Genomic DNA, 18,897 nt, shown 5'->3' with positions numbered 1-18,897 from the left:
TCCCTACACGCGTGCCCATCCCCACCTCAATCTGCGAAGTGTGCTTCTCATAGTACTGCAACGGATCTTCTTCCTCCGCCACCACTGGCACACTGGACTTCAAGATCTGAGTCAGCTGACTGTTATTGAGGGTCAGCTGGAAGCAGGGAGATGAAAGCAGAGTCATTATAGTGTTCCAAACTCCCACTTACACACACACAGTCGAGTAATGCCCCAGCGCAAAACAACCACAACTAAACTGGCAGCGGAAGATTATCTGAAACATGTGCACAGGAAACACACAAAGCATGACTAACAGAGAGAGCAGTGATCTGCTGTGCAGGTGCTGAGCCACTGAAAGCAGCAGGAGCAAATCAGTGCATGAGCCCGTTTCTTACCATGGATGAGATGCCCTCCTCTCCCTCCTTGGTTCGTTTCTGTGGCTTCAGAAGCTGGTGGAGCTGCTTGCTGTGTCGAGACAACTGGAACAAGAATCACACAGGGGAGTGAGAGCGAGCGAGCGGGAGAGACAGACACGTTTAGCACGAGGAAGTGGTGGTCATTATTAGAATACAAAACTCCGAATGCCCATGCGAGTACAGCGGTGTTACAAACTGATACTGCTGCCATTGTCTTTGTTGCAATGCCAGCTAATGAAAGACAAAATAACCAATCTCTATTCATAACCAAAAGCATTGCTCTCTTAGGCAGTGCTTGGCAAGAAGGGAGTTATTATAAGAAGGTGTAAGCCAGCAAAATCGGCCCTCTTTATGCAACACAGAGCCTCACCTGTACGGCCAGGATGTAGATGTTGTGGCCGACCTCTTTAGGTGACACCTCCGAGTCCTCACACTCCTCCTCCTGCCGGTATGCCTTTTTTATCACATCCACCTGCAAGACAACAGCAAGAGCTAACTGAAGATCTTTAATGTCCACAGAGTAGACCGGATCCTAGATTAGCAGCACCTCATCCAAAAGAACTGAACCCCATACAACATCATGCTAGTGGTTTGATTCTATTAGAGTCCAGAACAAAAATCACCCAATACTGACCAACTTACACCATTGCACCTGATTTTTCTTGGGGGTCCCCCCACCCAAGAGCTGACCAAGCCCAGCCTGACTTAGCTCCGAGAGCAGAAAGCCAGAAGTGTTAAAGGAAGGGTGCATTGTACAGCTTCCTTACCAGCTCCTGTGGCCGGAGGTTGAAGAGGATCCTCTCTGCGTTCTCGCTGTCGTGGCGGCTCTCCATCAGAGCCAGCAGCAGCTTAGAGGCGTTGTCCTGTCGCAGAGAGAGCACGGGGAGAAATCACACAGCCACACAGGACAGCGAGCAGCACCTCTACAGAAATCACACAGGACAGCGAGCAGCACCTCTATAGAAATCACACAGGACAGCGAGCAGCACCTCTACAGAAATCACACAGGACAGCGAGCAGCACCTCTATAGAAATCACACAGGACAGCGAGCAGCACCTCTATAGAAATCACACAGGACAGCGAGCAGCACCTCTACAGAAATCACACAGGACAGCGAGCAGCACCTCTACAGAAATCACACAGGACAGCGAGCAGCACCTCTACAGAAATCACACAGGACAGCGAGCAGCACCTCTACAGAAATCACACAGGACAGCGAGCAGCACCTCTATAGAAATCACACAGGACAGCGAGCAGCACCTCTATAGAAATCACACAGGACAGCGAGCAGCACCTCTATAGAAATCACACAGGACAGCGAGCAGCACCTCTACAGAAATCACACAGGACAGCGAGCAGCACCTCTATAGAAATCACACAGGACAATGAGCAGCACCTCTACAGAAATCACACAGGACAACGAGCAGCACCTCTACAGAAATCACACAGGACAGCGAGCAGCACCTCTACAGAAATCACACAGGACAGCGAGCAGCACCTCTACAGAAATCACACAGGACAACGAGCAGCACCTCTACAGAAATCACACAGGACAGCGAGCAGCACCTCTACAGAAATCACACAGGACAGCGAGCAGCACCTCTATAGAAATCACACAGGACAGCGAGCAGCACCTCTATAGAAATCACACAGGACAGCGAGCAGCACCTCTATAGAAATCACACAGGACAGCGAGCAGCACCTCTATAGAAATCACACAGGACAGCGAGCAGCACCTCTATAGAAATCACACAGGACAGCGAGCAGCACCTCTACAGAAATCACACAGGACAGCGAGCAGCACCTCTATAGAAATCACACAGGACAGCGAGCAGCACCTCTATAGAAATCACACAGGACAGCGAGCAGCACCTCTATAGAAATCACACAGGACAGCGAGCAGCACCTCTATAGAAATCACACAGGACAGCGAGCAGCACCTCTATAGAAATCACACAGGACAGCGAGCAGCACCTCTATAGAAATCACACAGGACAGCGAGCAGCACCTCTATAGAAATCACACAGGACAGCGAGCAGCACCTCTACAGAAATCACACAGGACAGCGAGCAGCACCTCTATAGAAATCACACAGGACAGCGAGCAGCACCTCTACAGAAATCACACAGGACAGCGAGCAGCACCTCTATAGAAATCACACAGGACAGCGAGCAGCACCTCTATAGAAATCACACAGGACAGCGAGCAGCACCTCTACAGAAATCACACAGGACAGCGAGCAGCACCTCTACAGAAATCACACAGGACAGCGAGCAGCACCTCTACAGAAATCACACAGGACAGCGAGCAGCACCTCTACAGAAATCACACAGGACAGCGAGCAGCACCTCTATAGAAATCACACAGGACAGCGAGCAGCACCTCTATAGAAATCACACAGGACAGCGAGCAGCACCTCTATAGAAATCACACAGGACAGCGAGCAGCACCTCTACAGAAATCACACAGGACAGCGAGCAGCACCTCTATAGAAATCACACAGGACAATGAGCAGCACCTCTACAGAAATCACACAGGACAACGAGCAGCACCTCTACAGAAATCACACAGGACAGCGAGCAGCACCTCTACAGAAATCACACAGGACAGCGAGCAGCACCTCTATAGAAATCACACAGGACAGCGAGCAGCACCTCTATAGAAATCACACAGGACAGCGAGCAGCACCTCTATAGAAATCACACAGGACAGCGAGCAGCACCTCTATAGAAATCACACAGGACAGCGAGCAGCACCTCTATAGAAATCACACAGGACAGCGAGCAGCACCTCTATAGAAATCACACAGGACAGCGAGCAGCACCTCTACAGAAATCACACAGGACAGCGAGCAGCACCTCTATAGAAATCACACAGGACAGCGAGCAGCACCTCTACAGAAATCACACAGGACAGCGAGCAGCACCTCTATAGAAATCACACAGGACAGCGAGCAGCACCTCTATAGAAATCACACAGGACAGCGAGCAGCACCTCTACAGAAATCACACAGGACAGCGAGCAGCACCTCTACAGAAATCACACAGGACAGCGAGCAGCACCTCTACAGAAATCACACAGGACAGCGAGCAGCACCTCTACAGAAATCACACAGGACAGCGAGCAGCACCTCTATAGAAATCACACAGGACAGCGAGCAGCACCTCTATAGAAATCACACAGGACAGCGAGCAGCACCTCTATAGAAATCACACAGGACAGCGAGCAGCACCTCTACAGAAATCACACAGGACAGCGAGCAGCACCTCTATAGAAATCACACAGGACAATGAGCAGCACCTCTACAGAAATCACACAGGACAACGAGCAGCACCTCTACAGAAATCACACAGGACAGCGAGCAGCACCTCTACAGAAATCACACAGGACAGCGAGCAGCACCTCTACAGAAATCACACAGGACAACGAGCAGCACCTCTACAGAAATCACACAGGACAGCGAGCAGCACCTCTACAGAAATCACACAGGACAGCGAGCAGCACCTCTATAGAAATCACACAGGACAGCGAGCAGCACCTCTATAGAAATCACACAGGACAGCGAGCAGCACCTCTATAGAAATCACACAGGACAGCGAGCAGCACCTCTATAGAAATCACACAGGACAGCGAGCAGCACCTCTATAGAAATCACACAGGACAGCGAGCAGCACCTCTACAGAAATCACACAGGACAGCGAGCAGCACCTCTATAGAAATCACACAGGACAGCGAGCAGCACCTCTATAGAAATCACACAGGACAGCGAGCAGCACCTCTATAGAAATCACACAGGACAGCGAGCAGCACCTCTATAGAAATCACACAGGACAGCGAGCAGCACCTCTATAGAAATCACACAGGACAGCGAGCAGCACCTCTATAGAAATCACACAGGACAGCGTGAAAAATATATACTTTTTTAATTTTTTTTTTTTTTTTACTGTAGTTCACAGTCTTTGCGATGTTCAAACATTATTTGCTTAAATTAGGGGTTCTTTGCGTGGAAAATACTAACCAGGTCTGTCAGTATACATCAGAATGTAGTGTAAAGAGAGTGTGTGTGTGTATGTAGATATGGTTTAAACGCCAACACCTGTATAGCATTTAAACATTCCTAAAAGTGTACCGAAAGCACATCCCTAATCAAAAGTTTCCACCAACATATTATTTGAAATAATAATTCACAGCTATCGTTTTGTTACATGATAAATGGACTTATCCTAGCTCTCTCTCTGTCTCTATTATATATAGATATACACACACACACGCACACACATGTGTCTAGGTTCTCCACACAGCAGATGAACCCCCCTCCTCCTTACCTTCAGTTGCAGCACCAGCTCCATGTGATAGTGACACAGGGGGCTGATGTCATTGAGGATGAGGGCTGTGATGATGTCAATGCCGTTGCACTCGTGAGCCACAATGGAGGTCTGAAACACAGGAGCCAGACACTGACTCAGAGCACACCTGTACTGGATTCAATACAACTAGATCTGAAACCGCAGAGCTCTGATCCACCAATCAGCATGTTCTATTGCAGGGAGCTACTGAAAGGTAATCGATCGACGAACTGACAGACAGAACGTCAAGCTATTAATAAAAAATAAAGAGGGACGGAAAAAAAAAGCACACAACTGAAAGAGGTAAATAACCCGGAAAATAGAGATTTAAAATGCGTACATTTACAATGAAGGCACTGTTTAGCAGTTTGTAACCATGATAAAACACTGCTACGTTTGTACAGCCCTAACCCTTCTCTGTGGTGATGCCCTTTAACCCATGGGAGTACCACATTCATTTTTCTTTGACAAAGTCACAACACAAGCTGTATTTATGTAATTTAAATCAAAGTAAACTCTAAATCAATGTGCTGCCATTCTCAAAGTGTTCAATCTTTGTGTAAAATGACAGACATATTTACAACATGTATTCCCAGCATCCTATTTTTTTTAGGACAGTCAGACGTGCCTGTAATCAGACCAGTGAAAATTCACGCTGGCTATGAAGTGAAGCTTTATCACCACTGTAGGTAGAAAAACATCAAGCAATGTATCATTGTTAAGCTTCAGTTTCTTATTTTATATTGAGGCATCACGAAAGCATCTGAAGAGCTATATTTGCAGAATTAACAGTTAATTTAGACTTAGCTTTTGCAGTTAACAAAATTAGAGTAAGTTATCATAAGAGAAAATTAAAATAACAGGGAGATACCAGTTAAAATTAGCCTGTTTTCAAATTAGGACAATGGCACTTCAATGGGTTAAACTGGGATTGTCCTGCTGAATCACAGGAGTCTCGTCCTGTCTTGCCTGGCTGCCCGGGCAGTGTACCTGGTTCTCCTGGCAGGGTCCCTGGCAGTACTCTGTGAGGGTCTCCAGGGTCTGGATGATGAGCCCCACGTTGTTCTCGTTGATGTACAGTCCCAGCAGGCCCAGCCCCCCCGTGGTGCTCCCGCACATGATATCCAGGAACTGCAGCGTCTCGCACACCAGGTTGTAGTTGGTCTTGTTGTTCTGGCAGCGCAGGAAGTTCTGGAGGGACAAAACACAGAGCTTAAGAAACACGAGGAGGGGACACTGCAGCTGCATGGGGTTGAACAGTCAGGGTTTTCTATCTGTATAGAATGAACCCTGTTACACACACCGCGTGCTCAATGTTCTGTTCTGACCTGCAGGTCATGGTTGTGATTCTCACAGAGCAGTTGCAGGAAGCGCAGGATGGGTTTCATGATCAGGATACCCGGGCCCATCTCTGCCTCTGCCTCTCCCTCTCCCTGCTCCGGCTCAGCCGCTTGGGCGGGGGGATATTGAGAGGGGGCCCCGGGGACCAGGAACTGGGCCGGCCCACCTGGGGACAACAGTCGCAATGACAGCATTACACAAACATACTCAAAGTGCTACCAAACAACAACTTCAATAAAACACATTGCTTACCGTCGCTGTGTTGCATGTATCGCAAGAATATCTTTAACACAAAGTCATTGTTTTAAGATTTTTATTGACGTGGGCAGCAACAGCAAAAGTAATCTGTTTTGCTTTAACTATGTGCTTATTGATTAACACTTTAAACAACTGGATATTAAGTGGAGACAGATGGTCCCTTCTTTACTCAGAGGGTGGTGAGGGTATGGAATGGGCTTACCCAGCCAATAGTCATGCTGAATCATTTATTTCCTTTAACATGAAAGAAGTTTTGAGATCAACTGGCTCTCCTCTAGGGCTCATTGTTTTAATCAACATCCTGAATGATCACAAGGCTTACACCACAAGGGACATGATCAACTGTACACACTCACTTTTTTTTGGAAAATCCAATCTAAAAGAAGCATCCCTCCCCAGCCTAAACCCTGCTATATAGTCTCCAGCGAGCAGCTTGCTACTCTCTCCCAAGTGTGCTGTGCTGAGCCTCACCGTCGATACCAGCTTCCAGCTCTTTGTCCTCCTTGACCTTGTTCCCCAGCTCGCTCACATTCACCGACACCGTGGACTTGACCTCGTGATGCGCGTTCTTCATGTGGTCGTATAGCACCTTGAAGAACTTCTCAGACTTGTCGGAGCCCATCATCAGCTTGTAGAACGAGTTCTGAAAGGAAGAGGTGGAGACACAGAGTTCAGGGGCGCTAATATCACAGGTCACTGGAACTTGCTCGGGGCTCCACCAGTTTAGTCCAGGTTAGGTTCCATAATCTCTCTTTCATATGACATTTTAAAAGCAATGGACCGATTTTATTGCTGAATATTGAGATTGGAAAGACATTTGATGGCGCCTGGAGTCGCCAGATGGATTTCAGTTGTACCTCCTGCAAAAGCGTGTGTTGGTCAGTGATCGTGACGTGAACGATAGATTGCACTTCACTGCTGTCACAATTAGGAGACTCCTTAATTCCCCACTGATGGAGGAGGTAGCCACACCTCCCTTGTGTTGTTCTAACACGGTCAAGTGCAATCCAGTATCTTCAAGACAAGGAGAAGCCAGGTATCTCCTTCGTTGGATCTTCAGTAAGTATCTGGTTAGGCACAGCGCAGGCTGACCACATATCTCACCACTGGCTGTCAGTGTCTTCCCCAGCTGACAGAAATGCAGAGGCATGGGTCCAGAAAGGTTGCCTAGACTTTGGACGGCTGGATAGTGGAGATTTGATGCTTTGATATAATCGGTCGGTCCTGGTCGGCTATAATCTTATTGTACTCTCGGAGTATGGCAGCATCACGTCTGATGTTCGATGCTGAGTTATTGGAGAGGACTGGTAGCCATGGTAATGGTGTAGAGTGAAGTGACTACTGACCAATCTCAGAGTGGCGTTGATTTGTGTGTCGACAGACGGGTCGAGCACTATTCAGCCGTCGATGGGACCAATGCTTGTGTTGCCAGCAGGGTTCGCTGTAGAGCGATGAGGAGAAGCAGTCCCTGCTGGTTTTACCTCCCTAATCCACAGGAGCGCCTGGACCAACGCAACGCTCCCTTCGGAGTCCCCAGCGAAGACCGGCCTACAGCATAGCGTTGATTAACCTGATGGTATGTCGGCACTGACAGCTTCAGCAACAGGCCCTTGCGCCACAGTGTCAAAGGTCAACGAAAGCAGCTGCTGTTTTCAGTTTACATTGGTAGTTATGACCAGCTCTGAAACCTGCTTGCTCTTTGGGGACCATTTGCTCCAGGATTGGCTTCAATCTTTCCATGAGAAATCGCTTCATCAGCTTGTAGCAAGTGCTGAGAAGGGATACTGGGCCATAGCTTTTGGGGTCGTCGACCTTCTTTTCTGGCTCAAGGATGGCTAGGACCTTGGCGGTCTTCCATTCTTTCGGTATTTTGCTGGAACTGTGAATGTTGGTAAAAAGTAGAGGTGGGCAACAATATGGAAATCGTATAATCGATAATATCGAAGTCTTCCAAAACACAGAAAAATTGCACAATTGCAATACCAAACTTCTCTTTTAACTTTCTTTTTCCTTTTATTATATTCAAGTAGTTCATTTCTATTGAGTTTGTCAACTTTTCTCAATAATCTGTTCTTTATATCCCCTTTAAGATTTATTTTGAATTCTTTGTAGTCATTTTGATCAGAACAGATTCTTTTTTTCCTTCTACCCAGTCCTTTAGGAATGGCTCTTTTTGTATGGATAGGATGTGCAGATGACATGTGTAGATGCTGATGCATATCAGTAGGTTTTGAGTAAAGACCTGTTTTAATAAATCCTTGATCAAGTTTAGGTAGGGCTGTTTGTAAATTCGCCACCTGGTGGTTTAAATCTACCAGAGTTTTAGAGTTGAAGAACCAAGGATCTCGATGGAACAAGAATGGCCAGGAGACTTCAAGACTGCAGTTTTCAAACTCAGATCAGCTGAGACACAGCAGTAGACCCTTCTTGTAAATGTTGTAAATCAAACCCTGACGTTGACATCGATTATCGTGCAAATTCTAACGATGATTATCGATCATTATCGAGTTAAAATGCTTACAGAGCATGGTATAAAAAACTCATTCAAACAAATCCCGATGTTTTAAGACACGTTTGATAAATACATTGGCATTTAAATATAGCACTCTCCAATTTTCATATTCCTGCTGTCACTAGACTTTGCCTTGTTTTGTGTAAAATCTGACAAATTTCCAGTGTAAACATGATGGTAAATTAAGAAAAAAATAAAAAATAATAAATAAAAATCAACCCCACTGTCCAAAGGAAGAAAAAAAGAAAAAACAACGTTTGAAAACTACATTAACATCATGGCCTATTCACATGGAAATAATTCGATCTCTCATTTGTTTTTAATTTGCTGTTGGTTACAATTTTATGAATTACGCGGCCCAGCTTCTGCTAGCGAAAGCAGCCGTCCCTTCGTGTGCCGCGGCTGCAGAGATGCATTTCACTTTTTGCTGTCATATTTTAAATCAGAACTTTACATGACTTTGCATAGCCACTTAGATTTGCATTATCTTCAGTGAATACAACTATATCGTAGTTTTCCCAACCATTAGAGGTATCTTACCCTTTCCTGCAATGGAAATTTCGACAGCGACAACTCCTGTTGATAATTTTATTTTGCGTCTCCATACTTGAACATGTATAATATCTCTTTCATACATGTATGTGGATTTACTATTAATTGACTTACTGCCCACATCGCAACCAAGACATGTATGTAGAATATCTCTTTCATACATGTATAGGCCTAATCAATCTACATACCACGTCGCAACCACAAATGCGTCTCATACTGGAGAGCTCAGAGAAGCGTTTCACCCACGTGGATTCTCTTACACACACAGTACATTACTAAGGCCCTACCTATTCCACGGCCGTGAAAAAACGTGACACGGACCGTGAAATTCATTCTTCACCGTGAAAACTGTCTATTTTTTGTACTTTTACCCTGCACTTAAATCCAATTAATTATGTGTATTGGTACAGGTTCCTAATGTGATTATAAGCTTGTTTTAATTTCAAAAAGAAAACTAGACAGGATCTATTGATTGACTCTTAATAGCAGCCAATAACCACTCTGGGCTCTCCTCACTGATTGGTAGATATGGGCATCTGGGGCAGGTTTAGTATCCTAGGAGATCTCATCTGATATTGTTAAGGTGTCCTTCCAGTGATTTGTACAACTAATAATAAATAACTATTTTACACACCCCAAAACAAACTCCAGTGTTGTGTTTTACTCAGAAGGTGCTGGAAAGCAGTCTCATTTTAAGTTTTAAATCAGTGTTTTGGTAAACAGGAAGCCTGCTTCAGTGGTTGCTATGGAACTCCTCCCGTTGCTATGTGACGTGCGCAGGGGAAGGGAAGTGGAACAGAAACAGCATGGCTACGCAGGGAGCTGGCAAGTGTTTGCAAAAAACATATTGTTAATGGACCTATATTTCTTTAACAGCGATATGTTTAAGTTTATTGAACACTCATTCATCCTAGCAAGTACTAGTAAAGATTGAAGGTACATTACTTGAGTAATAATAAATAATATGTATAAAATACATTAATAAAGCAGGTTACTCTTGATCTCTGCATCATCATCCTGTATTTGTTCACAGACGCATATTCTCAGTAGCTTTTAGAAGCAACACCACAGATTACGTTCTTGACAGTAAGTTAATATATACAAGACCTGTTTTTAAATTTCATGGAATATTCAATTGCATTAAAATATTATCAATTTGTTATCGTGGGGTCCCAATCGATAAATAATTTGATTATTAGTCTTATCGTTACAAGCCTCCTTCTTATTATTTAAAAACAAAGCAGAGCGGTTTCAGTCAATTTGATCACACAGGTTCCCAAACCCTGTCAGCCAATCAAAGCACTATAATATTCAGGTGACGCTTCACAGTCCAAGCCATCGAAAGCACTCCTGAGCTAGCAGCATACCATGTGCTATAAGAGGCTCAATGGAACAGATGGAAAGCTGAGCTACCTGTATCTCGGTGTTGCCTCCCTCCAGCAGACAGATGGCCAGCTGAATGCTCTCCTGGAAGATCTTGTTGTTCTTGGAGCTCGTGATGAGATCGGTCACTAGCTTGGTGGCTCCCTCCCTGTCCAGGCGGCACTGGATGGCAGCGATGGTCGCCCAGTCTTTCTCCAGATCGGCACCTGAGACACAAAGAGAGGAACGTAGAGAGAGAGAGAGAGAGAGAGAGAGAGAGAGAGAGAGAGAGAGAGAGAGAGAACCTGGAAGTTGATTCAGTACAGAAGACTCTCACTAATCCAAACCCTGCTAGTTCTAAAATATAAACCAAACTCTGCTATCATAACGCAATGCTGAGGGTTTGCTGTATACTTCCACGTCCCTGGAGCAGGTCTACAGTATTGAAGAATTACCTGCAATACTTCCCTCAGGCAGCTCCCCCTTGCCGTTGGGCTTCTTGTTGTACAGATAGTTGTTAAGAAGGACTGTCCTCAAAGAAATTGCCTGCGAGGAAGAGAAGGGGTGGCTGCATTATGAACAGGCACAACTGGTACAGGATCAATGGCTGCACTTTAATTATTTTCATCCTAAATAAAACAAATTACAAAAGTTCCATTAAATACTATGAACAACTGGGAATTCCTTTCTATTTAGATGCATCAATTAAATAAACGGCAAACATGACCAGTAATAGAAATAGCCTGACGTGCTTAAGTGGGGACAATTGCTAAAGGCTTATTTTTAAATTTCTCCAGTTCTGCATCGGTTTACAGTTTACCAGTTCATCCAAAGAGGCCAACGCCCACCTTCTCATTGAAGTCGTGCTTCTTGACTAGCATCTCCTGCAACGTCCGCAGCACCTTGATACACAGCTTCTCATCGGAGGACATCAGGCTCTTGGTGTGCTGAATGAGCCTGCATATGAAACAGAGCCGTCCCGACAATGAGGCATCCTTTCACAGCAATGCATTCCCTCCCTTCTCATTGGAACCTCAACTCTCACAAGTCCCTGATCCTTCTGCTGAAGATCCTGTAGTTTATCCAGGAGCGCAAGTGTGAGGCTCAGCATTTGTGGTTCAAATACAGAAGTGTTTTTATAGTGGTGGCAGGATAAGATTGCTTGACCATGGTCACATTCTGAGTTGTAAGAAGAGGTTTTAAAGCTTTCATTATTCCCTCTCAATAGGTTTACAGTACGTGAATGTAAACAGACAAGTATGAAGATGGGTTCAAATCCCCACAAAGTCTAGGCCTTGCAGCCTGCAGACTCACTTGAAGATGAAGCCACCGGTCTCACAGCGGATCCGGGCATCGGTCCCCTCCATGAAGAGCAGCTCGGGTTTGTGCAGCACGTCCACCAGCACTGACAGCTCTGTCTCCACCAGGGGCCTGAGGCGATCCTCCAACGTGTTGACGACGTCCTTCAGGGAGACACACCAGGACCAACATAGTTTACAACACCCCGCAGGAAGAGAAAAGAACTAGTTTCACTGCCTCCCTCCTGCTAAAATCTTATATAAATCAATATACATGGCAGATAATGCATTTACGCTTACATCCCTCCTCTAGTATCACTCCCCTGCTCGCCTGGAGCTGCTGTTTTCAACCTTATACTTACAAAACATAAGAAAGCAAGAAAGCAAAAGAGCAAGAAAGAAAGAAAGAAAGAAAGAAAGCCAGTCCCCGGCCCTACCTGCAGCTTCTCAATGATGTTCTTGTAGTCCCAGGGGTTCTGGGCTGCAGTGCGAGTGCAGCGAGCAGCACTTTTATAGTTGGGGTTGTTCCTCGACAGGGATCCCAGGGCACTGTTGTTCAACAGGGTGCTGATCTGACCGTCCAGGTCCATGGGCAGGATGATGGAGCGGCTCTTAGCTGCAAAACACACACAGACCCGTCATCCAGGGACAAGGACAGGACACAAGGTTAAGACGTGTGACGCGGTCAGAACATTGTTCAAGAGAGAGCCCAGCTTGACAGCGGAGAGGACGGGATAGCCAGTTGATATTTCCTGTATTACACGGCTGTGTGATACGTGAAATACGCGCTCGTTAATACCAGTAACAGAGCTGCCAAACTGTCAAACACTAACAAATCTCCAGAATTCTCCAGTGTGTACCTGATAAATAACACCCTCCAAAGCCCTCCACGTCCAGTGAAAATCAGGTAATCCCAAGAGAAACGCATCTTCGGGCTGAACTGCATTTTCCACAAGGGAGTCGCCATAAACTATAAATCTGTCACCTGAAAAATCTCCCATCCACAGACGAAGCTGCTTTGTAATACACTCTGATACTGACTGAAAGCCACTTCTCACAAAAAGGTACACAGAAATGACAGCAAACACAAACACCCTCAGAACAAACTAGTGAACATGAAAATGGCAAAACAGTTGTATATAAAAAATGTTAAAGTGTGTAATTTTACCACGCTCCCCAACCTTTTTTTCAGACTTCTCTGGGGGAAAAAAAAAAAATTGCCACGGAAACCTTACCGCAAAAAAAAAAAAAAATTAAGATTCCCTGCTTTAGAACTTTAGAACTCTGACAGGAAACAAAACGCTCACCAGCGATTATAACAAACACTGCATGGGGTAGGTGTGTGATATATGAGAACTGCATGCCCACCCTCAGGTGGAATGCTTGGATAAAGCCCTCAGGCTTCACCCTCTGGGTGTGCATTCAATTCTCAGTTCAAAGTTAGTACTTCCCAACTGAGCTCTGGCCGTCCCAGTCAAGCCCCCCTCCACTCAGCTATCACTATCCCTGCCCCTACCTGTCAGTGCCAGGGTCCGAACACAAGCCTCCACCAGTCCCTTGTGCTGCTGCTGAAGCCAGGGGCAGTCGAGAAGGCGGATGGTGGAAAGGAGCAGCTGGACCACGAGGGTGTGATGGCTCTGTAGTTAAGAGATTTGAGACATTTAATGCCAAATCAGAATGATCATGGAATCAAAATGCATGTCCCTTTCTGGATTCAAATGAGATTCTAAATGGATGCCAAAAGAGATTTATAATGCATGTTAGGAAAGCCAAATTTGCAAAATTGCTTTAATTCCCGTATCCGCCCCTCAGTTTAGTCTGCTGCCTACGTTCTAAGGGATAGGCAGCTCTGACCTCTGCTACAACAGACGTTTAAACTGAGATCAAAGAAGCCAGCCATTAAGAGAACTCAGGAGTCCTGATACCTGCAGTGAGGCGCTGTTCTCAGAGAAGGGGGAGCTGAAGAAGGCGTTGATGGTGTCCAGGACCACGTTGATCACGTACTTCTCCAGGATGGGGTCTGAGAAACGCTTCTCTCGCTTGTTGCACATCTGGGGAGGAACAAGCAGAGTGACGCTAAACTGTCCTGACTGAGTACAGTGTGCTTGTGGAATCCAGTCTGTGTTTGTGTTGTTTTAACAGCCCTACCCTAGCCATGTCCACAGTGAAGTTATCGAAGAGCTTCCAGATGTGATTGCTGGTGTAGATCTCCTTCATCTCCACCTCTGTGTCCACGTAGCAGTGATTCACAAAGTTCACGTAGGCGATCTTCACCTGTAAGGAAGGCAGGGAAATGAGAGCTGAGAGGCTGAACCGGAAGCAGGTTGATTGGACTGTATTCTATCAAGTAAAAGCAGCTACCTCATCAAAAAACACCAGCATATATCAACTGATCTGAAACTGTGGGACATGAGTTTTCCCCCAGGACAGCCCTCAATGCACTGTTGGGTCGGGACTGCATGAAGCTGTGGCGGTTACCTCTGTGATGCAGTCCTCGTGCGTGACCACGCGCACCACATCCTCCAGGGGCAGCAGTGAGGTGCACTTGATCTCGGTGTAGACGTTCTTGCCCTCGGCACAGGCAGCCAGCAGCTCCACCAGGGAGATGTGGTACCTGAGGGGGCTGTGCTCCTCCACCCCCTCCCGCGCCGCCGCCATCAACTCCAGCATGACGGCGAACGAGGCCTTGTCATTGTAGAAGACAACCACATCCTCCCCTGCGTTCGTCAGCTAGAGAGAGAGAGAGGAGGGGGACAAGAGAGAGGGGAAGAGAATTAGTGTCAGAATGCACTAGTATCATGATTACCATGGTCCGGTGAGGAGAACAGTGCAGCAGACCCACCTCGGTCATGGTCATGTCCTGGCACTTCTTGACGTACTTGCCCTCTGCCTTGATGATGGTATGCAGGAACTCGAGGTACTGCACGTGGCGCCCGTGTGTGGCCAGGCAGTGGATGAAGTGGTGCAGCACGGTCTCGCTGATCTCCGTGCACAGCTGGTAGTTGTTCATGAAGATGTGCTGCACCGTCGCTGCCTCCAGGAGCTGCAGTAGGAAGAACGCAATCAACTCACACAAACAAACAGGCAGCTCACATCACACTCTGCATTTATACAGGAGAAAGGTGGGTTTAGAAACCTTCGTAATTTTCTTTTGTAACTTTAGCTGCTTGCAAGTTATTAAATAAATTGCTTAGAATCTTTTTATATAAAGTGTATGGGCTCATACAGGTTTTGCTGTAAAGTTAAAAAAAAATACAAACATTCCACACTTTGTGTTGTGGGTATTCTGTAACCCCTGCTTGTTTTCTAACAGTCCTCCCCTACTCCCACTCCTCCCCTCGTTCTCTCCTCCACCCCACCTCCCTAGCTCCGCTATTCCTTCCTCCCCAGCCGCACCCACCCCTGGGTTGAGGAAGAGATTGAGGTGCTTGTGGAGCAGAGCCTGGTTTTCTTGGTTTCCTTGGCAGAACTTCTGGAGGAAGTGGTGGGTGTGTTTGATGATCTCCAGCATCTTCACATCAGTCTGGAGAGGAGAGGCACACAGAGAAAGGGAAAGAGGAACAGGGAGAGACAAGAGCAGACATTCGTTTAAAAACAAAACAAAACCAGTGTGCTACCAAACGTGTAAAACAAGGAGGAACAAGCCTGGAGTGGGTTGGCAATCTACCTTCCCCAGAGTTAGTAAATGCATTTATACCACCAAGAATCCCATTTATTCATCATTAAATAGTAACTTCTTAAGAGTGCTCGGGGTGTCTGGTAATACATAAACTTCTGTATCACAGTTTATATTGTGTAAGGAAGTGTCATAATTCACCATGCAAGACATACCAAATGACCATAGGGTAGGAACATTCTAGGACTCAACACATGCTAGTATATAAAGCAGCATTAAGAATACATGTGTTGTTTCCTTTCTTTCAGACTGAGACTGAAAAGCTTCTAAGTCCCTCTAAAGGAGCTGCTTCAAGGCTGCTGCTCCCACCTTGTCGTAGGGGATCTGCAGCAGGTCCAGCATGACCTTGTGGGCCCCCATGTTCTTCAGCAGGCGCTGCTGCTTCTTCCACACCCCTGTCCCGCACATCTTATTCAGCTGCTCCAGAATCTGGCGAGGAGCAAGACAGGTGTGTTCAGTTACTGGGAGGCTACAGACATTCAGGCAGCATACCTCTGTATTACAATTACAGGGCTGATGAACGGCTCGGAAAACAGTCAACAGTAAACTAGCTTCCATGTAACTGATCTGAATACAGGACTACAGATTGATGAAGTATTGTGTTAACGTATGTAAATATAAATATTACACAGACAGAGTACAATTTGAGTTCCTTTGTACACCCGGCACATTGTATTTCTCTGGTGAGCTTCATTGCCTTCCCGGTGCTCGTGGTACAGACTGACCTCTTTGACAATCTTGTAACTCTCACTGCTCTTTTCAGATTTTGCCTTCTTCTTGGCCTCGTCTTCTGCAGGAGGCTGGAAGGAAAAGTAAAGGGAGTGAGACTGCGGTGAGACCAGCTGTGTAAAGTCACTGAAAGCTGCTGTATGTCAGGAGTCGTGTTTTGTTTCTTGCTAGTTTGTTAGAGCAGTTTTATTCCTCTCTGAAGGTTTGCCTTGCTTTGAAACGAGCCCCCTTCAGTCCTCAGGAAGCCCTTTGAGTCTCACTCATAATGAACACCTCACCTTCTCCTCCTTCTCCTCCTTCTTCTCCTCCTTCTTGTCCTTCTTGTTCTTCTTGCCATCTCCTCCGCTGCTCTTCTTCTCCACCCACAGCTCAGACTTCTCTACCATGGTGCGCAGCCGGTCCAGGTCCGACTTGATCATCTTGTAGTTATCCACATCCTGAGTAGAGATCAGCAGCTGGACCTGGAGGAGAACAATCACTGGGGCAGTCAGGGGCATGATGATGATGATGATGAAGAAGGAAGATGACGACGACAGAGCTGTAGGACTTGGATCTGGTCTCAGATTCAGAAGTTTAAGCAACAGGTTTCAAAGAGGAGGAGGAGGAGGAGGAGGGAGGAGGAGGAGGAGGAGGAGGAGGAGGAGGATCTGTTTTGAAGAACAAGATGATGGAAATGAAAAGCACCAAGAACAGCAGGTGGAAGAGCAGGGGTGTGTGTCCCGGTACCTGTTTGAAGGTGTGCAGCACCTCATTCCTCTGGCTGAAGTGCTTGAAGAGGAGCTGCAGGGCCCCCGAGACAAGCGGGGGGTAGTCGTGCATCGTCAGGTGGATCAGGACCCTCAGAAACATGCGGCCCCCCTCGTCATCCACCTCCAAGATGCTGTTGCCCTTCCTGAAGCAGAGAGGAATCTTTGCATCATTTCATATTCACTTAATAACAAATTTAATTGTGAAGAGACTAAGAGAGACAGGACATACCCAACTCCAAACATGGCCTCAGCTTGTTCTCCAATGCGAAGCAGGTTAATCGTTGCTGGACAGAAGCAAAACACATATAAAATAACTGAAAACAATTGTTGGAATTCATCAATGCACAACTTTCTCCCCATTGAACAAGCAATGACATGAACTGAATGAATATGAATATCTACTCATCTAGCGATTACTGAATCTAGCAGGTCACTTACAGAATCCTAGATAATGTCAGCTGGCGTCAGGGGCACAGCACTCTTGTATCGGAGACGCTCGGAGTGTGCTCAGCCCACCCGGGGTGTCGTGTGAAGAGTCCACCTACCTGCCTCCTCAATGGAAGCCGTGGCGTCGGCGTCTCCCATGGGGTACACCTCCAGAAACTCCTTCTTGAAGACGGAGAGCAGGAAGGAGATGCGGTAGTCCAGCCGGACATTGAGAATGAACTGGGGGAGAGACACGTGGATACTTTGTAACACCGTGCTGCAGGCAGGGTTTGCACTGTGCAGATTGCACAGCTACTGAATGTCTTAGTGAGATTTTGGGATCATGGAGCAGCAGCGCCACTCCCTGTTACACAGTAGCTGTAGTTCAGAGGCCGCGCTGTACTCTAATTGTGACCGACTCTAATGAATAGTTTCCACTTTAGCACTGGAGCAAAGCGTTTTGCAAATCAACAGCAGCAGGATGAAATAAACAGATTATAGCAAAAACAAACTCCAGCAACAATCGATAACATCCAAGCCAAATGCACTGAAACTAAAAACGAGCCGATCTGGTTTGGTTCACGAAAAACAAACTTTTTCTGTGTCCCTGATCCAAGTTGTGGTACTGCTCGCCTGTTTCCACAGATTGAAATACACTACACTGCTCCCTGCCGATGCCTGTGCCCCGGACAGTAGAACCTGACAAGGAGGGATCACCAAGGTTTAAAAATCCATTGTATTCCCTCTTACAGACATTAGGCACATTATCATTGCCTCCCCCACTACAGCTGTGCTTAAACAACGTTGTTTGATCTATATAAATATTTAAAGTACTTAAAGTTCCCAGCTAATACTTGGCACCAAAGGGGTTGATGGGCCGAATGGCCTCCTCTCGCTTGTAAACTTTCTTATGTTCTTATGGTTGTTATCAATACACTTTACAGTGCCCCATCCATTCTAATGAAGTACATTAAGAAGTGTGTAATCCACAACTGCAAATCCAGCTAACACACACCCAAACTACTCAGGGGGGTGCAGTCTGTGTAAAGAATAGTTACACAGCCACGCACCGTAGCTCTCCAAAATATGCTTCTAAGTCTTTGAAGTTTTAGGTTATTGGAAGTCATGCCTAGCCACAATAGACCCTGGATAGACTACAGCGTGGCTAGAAAGCCACTTATTTTACTGGTGTCTGACGGTCAACAAGACTGTGGAGGGTGGTGCTTCTGTAGACACCTATAGTGTTAAT

General features: G+C 46.3%; 1 protein-coding gene across 2 annotated transcripts in view; it reads right to left on the bottom strand.

Moving 5' to 3' along the window:
- The window catches only part of LOC117430810 (inositol 1,4,5-trisphosphate receptor type 3-like), a 46,998-nt gene that overhangs the window by 5,727 nt on the left and 22,374 nt on the right, over window positions 1-18,897 (bottom strand). For both annotated transcript variants that reach the window (XM_059003469.1, XM_059003468.1), the window contains exons 23-47: window positions 17,768-17,888; window positions 17,452-17,506; window positions 17,200-17,365; window positions 16,752-16,934; window positions 16,470-16,544; window positions 16,054-16,173; window positions 15,469-15,591; window positions 14,911-15,111; window positions 14,547-14,798; window positions 14,217-14,342; window positions 13,994-14,119; window positions 13,585-13,705; window positions 12,506-12,684; window positions 12,085-12,233; window positions 11,619-11,727; window positions 11,226-11,316; window positions 10,822-10,997; window positions 6,816-6,987; window positions 6,074-6,252; window positions 5,736-5,936; window positions 4,725-4,835; window positions 1,166-1,261; window positions 769-870; window positions 378-461; window positions 26-136 (exon numbers count right to left, since the gene is read on the bottom strand). In XM_059003469.1, coding sequence (XP_058859452.1) covers window positions 26-136; window positions 378-461; window positions 769-870; window positions 1,166-1,261; window positions 4,725-4,835; window positions 5,736-5,936; window positions 6,074-6,252; window positions 6,816-6,987; window positions 10,822-10,997; window positions 11,226-11,316; window positions 11,619-11,727; window positions 12,085-12,233; window positions 12,506-12,684; window positions 13,585-13,705; window positions 13,994-14,119; window positions 14,217-14,342; window positions 14,547-14,798; window positions 14,911-15,111; window positions 15,469-15,591; window positions 16,054-16,173; window positions 16,470-16,544; window positions 16,752-16,934; window positions 17,200-17,365; window positions 17,452-17,506; window positions 17,768-17,888 — 3,429 coding nt within the window. The remainder of the gene's footprint in view (window positions 1-25; window positions 137-377; window positions 462-768; window positions 871-1,165; window positions 1,262-4,724; window positions 4,836-5,735; window positions 5,937-6,073; window positions 6,253-6,815; window positions 6,988-10,821; window positions 10,998-11,225; window positions 11,317-11,618; window positions 11,728-12,084; window positions 12,234-12,505; window positions 12,685-13,584; window positions 13,706-13,993; window positions 14,120-14,216; window positions 14,343-14,546; window positions 14,799-14,910; window positions 15,112-15,468; window positions 15,592-16,053; window positions 16,174-16,469; window positions 16,545-16,751; window positions 16,935-17,199; window positions 17,366-17,451; window positions 17,507-17,767; window positions 17,889-18,897) is intronic.

This window comes from Acipenser ruthenus, chromosome 29 (genome assembly GCF_902713425.1).
Source record: "Acipenser ruthenus chromosome 29, fAciRut3.2 maternal haplotype, whole genome shotgun sequence".
In the NCBI taxonomy this organism is placed as follows: Eukaryota; Metazoa; Chordata; class Actinopteri; order Acipenseriformes; family Acipenseridae; genus Acipenser; species Acipenser ruthenus.
This window is presented reverse-complemented; position numbering and strand designations above follow the sequence as displayed.